The sequence below is a fragment of the Vanellus vanellus genome (genome assembly GCF_965231255.1).
Source record: "Vanellus vanellus genome assembly, chromosome: 2".
NCBI classification, from domain to species: Eukaryota; Metazoa; Chordata; class Aves; order Charadriiformes; family Charadriidae; genus Vanellus; species Vanellus vanellus.
The window spans coordinates 2,434,448-2,447,434 of record NC_138906.1 but is presented as its reverse complement, the minus strand read 5'-3'; the positions used below and the strand labels follow the sequence as shown (position 1 = coordinate 2,447,434).

Genomic DNA, 12,987 nt, shown 5'->3' with positions numbered 1-12,987 from the left:
GGATTTCCAGCGAGGCACGGATAATTTAGGCTGGCTCAGGGATGCTTCACATGGTGCTTTCTGACAGAGGCTTTAGCCATCTCCCTTCAAACACTGCATCACCACCAGCCCAGCTTATGAGAAACACTCAGCAGAGGGCACAGAATACTACACGCAGAGACAGATGCCAGCAAGGGGGAATACCCTCCTCTATCACAGAGAACGTCACTTGGGACAAGAGATGGCTTTTACATGGGACAATAGGTTGAGCCCATCTTTTGCCCTCAGCCCAAGTTCTCACATGGAAACCTCTTATCACCAGTGAGGTGTTTCCTTCTGGTTTAGAGCTGTCCTGCACTTGGTCGCCTACAAAATAGCCTAAGCCCCCAAATTTATTTGCATCAGAGTAAGCAGATCAAGCTGAGCACAAAAAGGGGTGCTTGAGAGAAAGTTAGGTGTCTTTTACAAAGGAAAGACCATTTTTTTTTTTAATGTACTCCAATTAATAACAAGTAACTATTCTTTCTTGCTGTTTATTTTGGTAACAAATAACCTGTGCTGTTCTTGTCTCACACAATAATGTTATCTTAAACTTCCATTGTTGGGCATGTGTACACAAAGACACACACACCCAAGACTAGGACAAAATTAGTTGTTGTGATCCCTATCAGCTAAAAAGCACTGGAGATGCCATTGCCCGAGGCTGGCTGCTCTTAAATGTGACAGCTATCAGGTCACACAGAGGAGGCAAGGGGTCTGGAGTCTGCAAGGGGAAGAACCAGGGTGTGGAACCATGGGAGGGCTCCAAAACAGCTCCTGTGTGGGTGTCCCCACCAGACGGATGCCTAACCTGCTTCTTCACCTTCCCTCTTGACACCCTCCCACCTGGTGACCATTTCTGGTCAAGGCAATGGGGTAATGGAGTGCAGATTTGTGCACAGGTGGGCTCTGGCATCAGCGATGGGGACTGTGAGGAGAGGCTGTATGGCACATTGTGTGAGGTACAGGTGTGCCCAAGATCTCCTTGGGACACTTATGTGTCCCTTATGTCTTTATGTCACTTATGGCTTTATGGATCTGAAAGTGAAAGTCAGATTTGCAGCCTTCCTGGGCAAACCCACTTGATTAACTCTTCATGTGCTGGTTTACTATTACTATTTTTATTTCAACAGATCATCATAATTTTAATTCCCATTTGCCCTTCTTGTGCAATTTCATGCCTGACCCACCCTGTGCTTTTTTTCTACCCAGCGTGGAGAACAGGCACAATCCACCGTCTCGCATAAAATCTGACTAACACCAAACAATAGGGATTTTTCAGATTGCCGGGGCAGGGTAAATAACAGCCCATATCCCTGCTTCTTTGTGGTGTAAATGAACATAAGTAGCAGCTGTATGTTGCTTGCAATTAATTATGAATAGAAATCTGTGCGTACCCATAGAATTACATGAGGTCTGGGGGTAGACGGGTCTGAGCTGCACAGATTGTGCTTCCATGGATTGTGGAAGCTCCATCCCTGGAGGTGTTTAAGGCCAGGCTGGATGGGGCTTTGAGCAACAAGAACTAGTTGAAAGTGTCCCTGCCCAGGGCAGGGAGGTTGGAACTCGATGATCTTCAAAGGTCCCTTCCAACATAAACCATTATATGATTCGATCCAAATCTGGGTTTGATCTTCCCAAGTCACAAGTTTAGATGTGGGTGTTGGGATCCTGGGCTTTGTTGCTAGCTCTAGGTTGACGGAAAAGACAGGCCCAGCTTATTAACTATTTTTTGAATAAATGCCTGACAAAAGGTATTTCTCCTTGTTAAGGAACAGTCATCCTTAAATCTTGCCTCATACCAGCTGTGGTGTTGGCTCCTCCTTGTGACAACTCCTCTCCTTGCATGGAGGCAATGGAGAAGGTTCAGCCCCAAACCTCTCACCCCCTGGGGTGGTAAATCCCACCCTTGCTCCCAGCCTTTAAGATGGGATGGTGGGGAAAGAAGGTTAGAGAGCTCCACCTTAGCTTCAGGAGCTATTGCACCAGGCATGAAAGACCCCAAGAACGAGACAGAAAGCATAAGCAATCAGGAGCCTTTTTTAATTAAGGCTTGTGTTAATTAATAGCCCAGAATTCCAGCCAAAACCTCTAATATGGACTTTGTCACTATGATTCATCTCACCTATCTAGAGACGCTTTCAGGGTAGACATCTAGAGGTGACCAGGTGAGAGAACAAGTGGGAATAATTAATCTGTTTTCTTTCGATGTCTACCTAAGGATGAGATGACCTGTGTCCTCAAGTGCCCTGGCTACCCTGTCTGGATCTACAGGGATGCTCCAGGGAGCTCCTAGTGACTACCTGCTTCTTTCCGTCCCACACAATGCATCCTAGCTCAAAAATCTAACTTTGCTCAGGTCAAAATTTCCTGAGGAAACACTTGTTCTGATGAGAGATCCAACCCTAACCCACATTTTTCACTGGTGAGCTCAGAATAAATACAAAGTGCCTGCTGTTAAACCTGTCCTCCTTGCCAGCAGACAGGAGAATAAAACACAAAGAAACCAACAAGAGAGGTGGAAGGAGTCATGCAGGGACTTGGCTGAATCTGTTCAAACAAAATGCAGTGAATAGCAGTAGAAGTGAGGATCTACACTTGGGAGAAAAGAATATAGATGTCATCTGCAGAATAAACAAACATTCAGTGAGTAAATTATAATTAGCAAAATTTAGTAACTATTATCAGAGCAAATTAATCAGTTAAGCAGCACAGTTCAGGGTAATGCTACTGTAAGGAGTTATTTGAATGTATTAGTGTGCATTAGTGGGAGGTAGGAAGGTTTTTTGACCTGTTTATGCTGTCCTGGTGAGATGCTTGTGCCTACATATGAAAAAAAAAATGTTGAAAAACCAAAGACTTGCAGGAAAAAAAAAAAAGCCAAAAATCCTCACCTCTGTTCGATTCCTGGAGAAAGGTCTTCAAACAAGAGTCTCACTGAACTGGCTTTGCTTAGCTTGGTGGAAAGAAGATCAAAAGGCCACTTGATAGCAGCATTGAAGGACTTCAGAAAGAAAAGGAAAAAAAAAAGTATTAAAGAACTTTTTAGTCTAGTAGATGGAGGCAAGAGTTGAACCTGGAAATTAAAACCAGGTCAATTCAAATGAGAATTTGAGAAATAAATGTGGCAGGGAGGGTGATTAAACATTGCCACGCTCTCCACCCCTTAACAGCTCTCCCCAGAGTGAGGTGGGATTCAATCCAACACAAGTTATTTCACTCAGGCAGTAATTAAACTTAATAACCTGTGATGTGCAGAGAGGTCAGATGATGTGATCTAATGGTGTGGACAGACCCTCATTTCCAGACAGCAGGAAAATATCACATGCAGAGTCGCAGTGAAGCTTGATGGATGGCTGAGCAAATACTGGAGCAGCCCTGACCCCTTGGAGCAGATCTTTCAGCATATCCTTAGGGTGCTTTACAAAGGTGGACATATTTAAAAACATGTTTTGCTTGAAGTCATGTTGGCATAACTATTGGGACTACAGTCTAGATCTCTTTATTCTTTGGCTCCTGTTTTTGCTTGCTAGGAAATGAGTACGTTAATCCAAGTACTAGATTTTCCTTGAAGGAAGAGCCATAGAGTGGGATAAAATACAGGGCTGAGAAAGGTTTTTGAAAGGGCATCTAAGCAATCTCCAACCTGGACTTTAAATCTGACATCTTTACCACCCATGTCTCTGTTTGTCAGAAGAAAGGAGATCCTGAGTCCAGGTTGCTGCAACCTGATTCCAGGCCTAAGCCACAGCCAGGATGCGGTTACGCGCCCTGTAGATGGTTGCACACTGTTTAGAGGGTATCATAGAATAGTTTAGGTTGGAAGGGACCTTGAAGATCATCTCATTCCAACCCCCCTGCCATAGACAGGGACACCTCCCGCTAGACCAGATTGGTCAAAGCCCCATCCAGCCTGGCCTTGAACACCTCCAGGGATGGAGCTTCCACAGCTTCTCTGGGCGACCTCTTCCAGTGCCTCACCTCAGAGTGAAAAGTATCTTCCTAATCTCCGATCTAAATCTCCCTTCTTCCAGCTTGAAGCCATGCCCCCTCGTCCTATCACTACATGCTCTTGTAAAAAGTCCTTCCCCAGCTGTCCTGTAGCCCATTTAGGTACTGGAAGGCTTCAATAAGGTCTCCCTGGAGCCTTCTTTTCTCCAGGCTGAACAGCCCCAACTTTCTTAGTCTGTCCTCACAGCAGAGGTGCTTCAGCCCTTTGATCCTCTCTGTGGCCCTCCTCTGGATCTGCTCCAACAGGTCCATGTCCTTCTTATGTTGGGGCCTCCAGAGGTGGACACAGTACTGCAGGCAGGGTCTCACTAGAGCAGAGGGGCAGAATCACTTCCTTTGACCTGCTGGCCACGCTTCTTCTGATGCAGCCCAGGATACAGATGGCCTTCTGGGCTGCGATTGCGTATTGCTGGCTCACGTTGAGCTTCTCATCAATCAGCATCCCCAGGTCCTTCTCCCCAGGACTGCTCTCCATTCTTTGTCTGCCAAGCCTCCTTCTTCTGAAGCTCAGCCCAGGGATCTCTTCTGAGGCACAAGTATCTCAACCATAGCTCTAGTAGCAGTGGCATCTTTAAATGAAGCTGTCCAGGCATCGGCGGCATCATCATCATCATCATCATCTGCGCACTTAGGGTGGACCAGTCCAACATGCAGCCACCCAACCACTAACTAATTTTCTTAAGGGTTCAGTAGCCCTCACTGATGATTGCATTATCACAATTAGCCAGTTATTAACAGTGCCGTGAGTAGCTTGAACAGCCAAAATATGCTCTTTCCTTAAAGCATCATTGTAGTCATAAAGTAAGCAACTCTCCAGGCTACTCAAAGACCATTTAAACACAAGTGCTGCAGTTAACTTGCCATTGAATACATCTGCATTAATTGCTTGCATTATTAACAATGGAATGGTTGCCTAATTAACTCAGAGCAGCACAGGCTACTTTGCTAAATGTTAATTAAATGCTTCATTGGCAGACCATATTTTTTCAGCTTAAAAGGGAACAAACCTACTGTGTATTGCAGCCAATTTCCATTCAATTTATGAAACTGTTCAGTTTTCAATCAGAGCTCTGCTGAAATATTACACCCAGCAGTCTCTGGAGAAGATATTCATTTACATCTTTTCCAGCTCCTAGGAGAACCAAGTAGTTTCTTTCCACCTTTTTTTTTTTTTTTTTTTTTTAAATATACTGCCCAGCTAAACTAGAAGCAACTGTGTCACTGTTGATGAGCGAAATCCACTTAAGTGAAAAGACAAAAGAAACCGTGAACAGAGTAACTTGGCCACACCGATACTTGCTTTAAGCCAGTACAGCTCCTTTCATGGTCTTTTGTGTATGCTCTTAGCTTGCTTCAATTACGAAACAAAATATTTTAGTTTAAGCCAGTGGGAGTAAAGACACAGCTGTTACTTAGTCACAAGCATCTAATTGTTTGTGGTGGAAATTATGTCTTTAATATTTGCTCTGTGACTGTACTTCAGTTGAGAGTTTTCTGGGGCCATTTCTCAGCTCCTCCAACCTGAATAGTTGGATAACGAATATTAGGAAAACATTGCCCCCTGTAAAAATAATGAAAACATGCTAAAAATCCAGAAGGGAAGAAGCTTCAGAGTCCTTCATTATTTCCCAAATCAGGGTTTTTTAATACATGCTGAAGAATGACAATATATCACTTACAATACCTCTTTTGTCATCATAGATAGCAAAAAGTTGACTCCTTTAAAATACCCGTTTCATAAAGGACCACCGCAGTATTTGTTTCCTTCTTGAAAAATTACATTTCACATGATCAGCCTGGCAGAAACAATGAAAAATGATTTGATACGTTGTCAGCTTGAATCCTCAGTGTGGAAAGAGAACACCATGTGCAGGATCAGACCTGACTTCTTAATTTAAAACAGAAATGTTCCTTCAGAATAGGTGGCTGAATTCAACCGTGTATGTCAGGTAACTGAAAAGGGAAAAAAAAATAGGTGAGAAAATGATTTTTAGAAGCCAAACAGTAAAGCAATCCACAGCATGTTATTAAAAAAGAAAAAACCTGTTTTTTTTTTTTAATTGTGCAGTTCATGGAAGATGCTTATTATCACAGTATCACAAGACCATATATTATTAATGCAGAAAAGCTGAGAAAAGGCAGAGAATTGAAAATTACTCCACTACATTTGGTCGCACACGATGTTCTTTTCTTCTGCTTTGCGTAGTTTGAGAGAGGAGAAACCATTAATAATGTCACCGTTTCAAACCCCGATGTTTTCGTGGATCTTCTGTGGTGTTAATGGGGCACTGGTACATCTCATAGAGATTTCTTCGAGCTCACGGTAGCATCAGACAGGCATTAAGGCAATATTTACTCAGGCTGCGTTTTAGAATCCTTCTCAATGGTTAAAATGAAAGCTGAAATCCCGGAAAGGAAAAGGAGAGCCACAGCATGAAAGAACGAGGCTGAATATTGTTTGATAGCAGCGTGATTAAAGGATTCACCTGGGCAACAAGAGAATTGGTGAATGTTTACTGTAAAACAGCCATTCAGGGCGTGAAGTCAGGTCATCTGCCTACCGGAAGAAAAGCATAATAACAAATTCTCAAGTTACATCCATGCTAACTGGACCCCCAAATACTTCATCCGATGGACCCAGCATCAAAAGTGATCGAGTTAGCACTCTTCCACTGAGTTGCAATTAATATTCCTACACATACCCATATCCCGAACAAAAACTTTTAGTTTAAGCTACTTTTGCTGTACTTGTAACCCCCACGGAGGTTTTTAGTGTTTTTTTTTTTTTTAAATGTTGTAATTCTTCTACCCTGAAAACACGGGCCGATCAGTCAACGCGCTCAGCTGATGCCATGTCACATACTAAGCTTTTGTAAGAGTATTGCTTTGATGTTTAACCCTCAAGGAAGAGAACGCAGTCCAATTCTTGATCTGTTATCTTCTAGGAATGGATATTTTTAAGCAGCAATCCTCATTACCAGCCATCCTCACAAGATGGCTAAGCGCAACTGGCGTCAGACGCGGCCAAATCGGTAGTGATGAAGCAGGTCTGAGGTGAGGCCAGAAAGTCACGTCCATGGGTCAGGGTCTGGATCAATGGGACGCATGACCAAGGATGGGCGCAGCTACGACATCCACTGCAGCAGATCTCTGGCAGGGATCAGGCACAAGAGCATCAGCTTAAAGAGTCACTCCAAGCAAGAAAAAGGGAGCCTCCACTCAGACGTCCTCTAACTCCTCATTTGAAGGCCACCAGCTGCATTAAAAAGGTGGAGAGGGACTCTTTATTAGGGAATGCAGTGATAGGATTAGGGGAATGGTTTTAAACTGAAAGAGGGGAGATTTAGATTAGCTATTAGGAAGAAATTCTTTCCTGTGTGGGCGGTGAGCCCCTGGCGCAGGTTGCCCCGAGAAGCTGTGGCTGCCCCATCCCTGGAGGTGGTCAAGGCCAGGTTGGATGGGGCTTGGAGCAACCTGGGCTGGTGGGAGGTGACCTTGCCCATGGCAGGGGGTTGAACACATTACATTATCGTCAAGGTCTCTCCCAACTCTAACCATTCCATGATTCTATAGTTACTTCTCATCTGGCTCTGAACCCAGGCAGTCAAACCCTAGAAAGGATAATGGTGGTGAGGATGCTCTCAGGACCCTTACAAGCACGTTCAGATTGTCTTCAGAATGAAAAAACCTCTGCTCTTCCAGTGGAAAATAATGGTAACCTTGTCATCAACAAAAGCCCAGGAAACATTACAGGTTACATCATTACTTTCTGGTTCACTTGATGGATAAATTATCAATGGAGCAAATACAATCTCACTGGTTTGAAGCAGGAAAAAAACTGCAATATCTACCAGACACAACAGAAATGATGCTAAAATAGGTCCAAACTAATACGCAACAAACATTTCACTCTTAACTTCCAAAGTATGAAATTCACCTTTTCTAACTAAGGGAACAATTTGCATACCTAAAGGTAGATCTCTGATGCCATTTGGGAAGCCCTCAGGCACATTGTCCAGCCTCTGCCTCTCACTCCGGGGGGTCACAGCTCTTCCAGGGTCCTGTGTCAGACTGGTCACTCCAACCCTTTTTTTGTGGTTAATGGAGAGAAAGGCAGCTGCAGAGAATGACTGATTTGGTGTACCTTAAATTTCTCTCTTAAAATGAGATTAATCACCCTGTGGAGATGCTTTTCTCTCCATCAGCGACAAAGGCAGCCTGGAGCGACTGTCTGAGACCATAATCCCTAGTTTGGGGACACACAAACCAGAGCAGATGAATTCCACCCACTCTGTCTCCTGTGTCTGACCTGCAGGGAAAAGCAAAGATCTCCTACAGGTAACAACTTCCCACTAGCAATGGGATGATCATTCCTGGCATCAGTTTCATTCAGCGTCCTATAGCTCCTGTACCGAAATCTTATGCACTGGCCTGTCCTTTTAAGAAGATAGTGGTATTCAGTTCAATTCTTAGCATGGCTTGAGCCTCACGCTAAGCACAGCTTGCAATGGGGGGGGGGGGTGAAGATGGGAATAGTGCTGTATTATTTTCACATAAGCCTCTTTCCCCAGTGGTCGGTTGTGAATCATTTTACATCCCAAGACAACGTAAGTCCTCAGTACCTCAGTGTAATACTTCATCTCCGTTGGAAAGTTAAACAGAGAGCCCAGCTCATGATTGCCGTGCAGCAGCTACAATTTTTGTCCTTAGTAATTGAAAAGAAATGGAACTGTGGGAGGTACAACAACCCCTACTCCTTCCTGTAGGGCTGAGCCAACTATTGTGATGTTGGCAGGTGTTTTGTTCTTGACTTTTAAGGGCATTGACCAATCTCTTTGTGCTTTACTTGAAAGCTGACGCTCTTATCGTTTATCAGTCTCCAGGAAATACGGTGCTAATTTTCCAGGCAAATTTTTCTGCAATGTGAATAGAGGATTCCCGGCTTAGCTGAATTCCAGAGTGCTTTTAGGAAAACAATAGAACTTGATTTAAAAGTGGTTAGAGAAAAAGCACGTACCCCATTTCCCCCCCAGTAAATTCTTTCCCTGCCTGCTGTCACTGTTAAAAATGAATATTTATGTCTAGTCTGACCTTGCCTTCAAACCTCACCGAGCTACTGGGTATTTTTTTTGTCTGCTACCCTGGAAGGGACTGTGCCATCCATTGGTTGTGATGTAGCTGTAGTAGGCTCTGTGGGCAGGTGCACAGTGAAACCCTGCACAGCAGGGCAGACCCAGCTGTGCTTTTTCCAGATGTGGGACTTTACCCACCTGCAAGCTGCCAATGTTGGGCTGCCAATAACGCCATATGGGTACCTTACTTGCCTTTTGTAAGACAAGGAAAAGATCAATTGCCCTCATATTGTTGCTGACCCTCATGGAAGAGCGAGGATAAAAGCATCTTAAACGCTTCCCCAATTACAGATTGTTACAATTTCATGGTGTTTTAGGCAATTCACTTCAGCTTCAGTTGTTTCCTCCTGTTGTGACATTTAGATGGCCCTGAGCGCGATTCTACTACAACACCTCTGTAGCAAACTGTTTAAGGGGAGTGATATTTTTGGCAGCAAAACTCAGTAAAGGGGTAGAGGAGCTGCTAGACTTTGCTTGGTAACTTTACCCCAACCTCAAAACACTGAGACAGGTATTTTACTACTTTCCTTTTCTCTTTTGTTATATGAAGAGGTCATGCAGAGCTTGGTCCTGGTTAACGTGACCCCTCTGTACTTAGGAGGTGCTGGACAGGTACAGGACAAACTTTTAGAGAGTAAAATTTACACCAGCAAACAGTCTATGTGGTGGTGTTGTGAATACTGTCTGCAATTTTTTTTTACTCCTGGTGAATGAGAAATGCTCACACGTGGAAGCAAACATACAGATTATTACTCTTATTTCCTTGGATTAGTCTCAAAGGTCTAATACATTGCTCATGGTGACTGGGGAACTCCAGTTAAAATAGAAGACAGAGCATGTAAAACTAATCACCCAACATCTTTCCAAGCACAAGGCTCTGCCTGCAGAACCCATTTCCATAAGGTATATAAACGAGGTTAAGAACTTACGTAGGTTGGAATGTTGAGCTTTTATTTAAGATAGAAGAATCCCTCAAACTATTTCAAGGATGCCCACAAAAAAGCAACTCAAAAGTTCATAGAGACCATGAGATCTCATGCTTCTTGACATGTGTTTATGACCTGTGGGCTCACTAATTTTATGACTATCAGTTTCCGAGTCTCACTGACCTTTTCCCTGAAGTTGCTTTGTCGTTGTCAGAAGCAGTACATGGATGAACCAATGATCTGATCAAGTCTGTGAATTCCTAGTCTAGGAAACCAACCAATTGTGATTTCATTACAATGAATTGTCTGAATCAGGATTAGATTTGCAGGTGGAAATTCTGAAATAACCTATAGGTTTAAGCATGAAGGGAAAATATATCTTACTAGGAGTACAAGCATCATCTGCATCCTTAAGTTATGTAAAGAATCCTAGCTCATGGAAAGAAGCATGATGGGGGGATTTAGGAGATATGGCTTCAATTCTTGGCCTGCCATAAATGGATTTGGATGAAAGTCAATTAAGGCATATATTGAGTTCTTTCTCTGGATCTGTTTCGAAGATCCAGAGTTTACACTGTTTACAGTGTTTCCATGCCAAAATCCTCATTACTTTCTTCAGCTGGAGGTCCACAGCCCCAGCATGTACCTACTACAAAAATGAATGACTAAGACATGTTGTCAGGAACCTCTAGCAATAACACACTGTTAAAGGGTGACCATACATCTTAATTGCTGCTGTCATTTCCAAAGAGATAACGAATTTAAGTTGTTGATGATTTGATGCTCAGAAACACCATTGGCATGTATGATTTAAGGCAGTGATTTACATCAGCTTTGGTGGGAGGGACATGCTCAGTCCTTTACCACACCTCAAATGAAGAGTGGTAATTCTTTATTTTCAGGTAACTCAATTGCTTTAGACTGCGTGACCATATCCCTCAGGCAGGTACTTCCATGGATGTAAATGCCTACAGGTTCCTACTGGAAGAAACTTCTCTGAAATTAATTTTTCTTCCTGCTGTCTCCCCACTGTAAACGGGCCAGCCTATACTCGACAGAGATCTGCTGACTAAACTGAATGCTCTTGCTTCCCTCTCTCCTTGACCAGTTATCACGCTCTGCTGTATCTTCAAGTGCCGGATTCCCCGGACAAAGAAAGAGATTGAGGCACGGTATGCTCAACGGCAAGCGGCCAAGACGTACGCAGACAAACTGGAGACTGTGCCACCACTCAACGAGCTGACAGAGATCCCTGGAGGTACTTTCCATGCCCACACCTACACATGGGACCTTCTTTTAGGGTTGTTTTCCATATGTATGTATGCAAAGGGCTAGGTCCTCCCTTAGCGTGGCTCCTTGGGCACAACCATGAAGATATTGCCATGATGTGGTAAACACTTCCCCTTCACATGCAGTAAACCTGTAGCATTTATGGAAGCAGGCATGGTCATTTAGATGAAAAGGACAGTTTCTCCAATGGTACAAGTCAGGGTCATTCATTTGAAGTTCATGTTTAAAATTTCCAGAGAGTTTGCTTCATTTAAAGACCAGTTCCTGGGTTGGACGGGTCCAGGAGGGGGGATGGTGTCAGTAGCAAAAAAAAAGAGTTAGGGTTTCACATTACCCATAAATGGCTTGCCGCATTTGGACGGCCAAGAGTACTTCTGTCACTGGTCTCCGCTCCTCTCACTCATCTTTCCTGATTCTGTACCCTAGGCTCTACTGAAACTCTCCTAACTCTCTCTGGTCATGTCCAGTCCAGACCTCTCAACTCCCTGCCTGTGGTGAAAGAAGAAGATGAAATGGCCCTGCAAGGAAATTAGGGGACTGCCTTCCTGTCTGTCTGTCTATGGCTTCTCTTTTTTTTGATGAGATCCATCATACCTCGGACTCTCTGCTTCTCAGTTCCCTTTCTGTTTTCCTCTGTTTTCTCAGTACCTTTTTATGATTTTTTTTTTTCTTCCTCTTTCCTGTGTCTCTGCAAGCCCTGTGGTCTGTAGCTTCATGGAAACTGGGAGCTTCCTTGACTCAACGTGTGATGCTTCAGTCCCTGAAACTGGTGAAAGAGGCAGAGAACATCATCGTAGAAATTTAGTCCTACATCAGCAAAATACAGAATTAAGTGCTTAAAAGTAGGGACTTGCACATACCTCAGCATTTCAGAGGTGTTCAGACACCTGACTATGCCTATATTATAAACTGAGGATGGCCAGACCTCTCTCTGGAGCTGAACCCAATTGGCATGGATAAGTCCCTGTCCATACAGTTAAATTCTCTTAACCTTCTTTAAAATCAAAGGTCATCCAAAAGGCTAGTTAACGCACTCTTACTGTCTGAGCAATCACACATGGAAGTGCTTAGTATCATATCCTTCAATTTGTCCAAAAGATCAAATTCTGACTCTGTAAAGACCAGCTATTAGTAGATCCCAGAGGGCATGAGGGATCATGCCTGTAGATAGTAGAAAACCAAATTCACTCTTTTGCTGCTGCATCTACTTTCTGCCTAGCTGTTACTCCTGGAAAACCAATAAATTAAGGAAGAGAATATCCAGAAGAAACAGAAAGGGTATTTGGGCAGCAGAATGGGTGCTTCACCCCAGAATGCTAATAAATTTTGACCTCCTGTAAGCAACCCACAACCAAGTACGTGTACTCCATCCAAAGGCTGGCTATTTTGGTGTAGATTTAATCAGACCATGGTAAATTACTGCAGTGTGAACTCATGAATAAATTACCAGGAGAAAGCAATTTATGGGAAGTCAGCTGCACCATCAAGACTACCTAAACTTTTATCCAGTTAAATGTGGAAGTTGACCTTTCTGGGAATCTCAGAATTATGGTGCTGTCAAGGTAGGAGGCTGGTGGATAACATACTGCGGTGTGACTGCTGGTGTCTGG

The 12,987-nt window shown here is 43.6% G+C and overlaps 1 protein-coding gene across 1 annotated transcript in view; it reads left to right on the top strand.

Annotated features, from left to right (window-relative positions):
• Positions 1–12,987, top strand: part of TMIE (transmembrane inner ear) — a gene marked incomplete at its 5' end in the record, with an annotated part of 42,719 nt that overhangs the window by 26,390 nt on the left and 3,342 nt on the right. Inside the window, one exon of the mRNA XM_082479753.1 lies at positions 11,196–11,345. Within this exon, the coding sequence (XP_082335879.1) occupies positions 11,196–11,345 (150 nt within the window). The remainder of the gene's footprint in view (positions 1–11,195; positions 11,346–12,987) is intronic.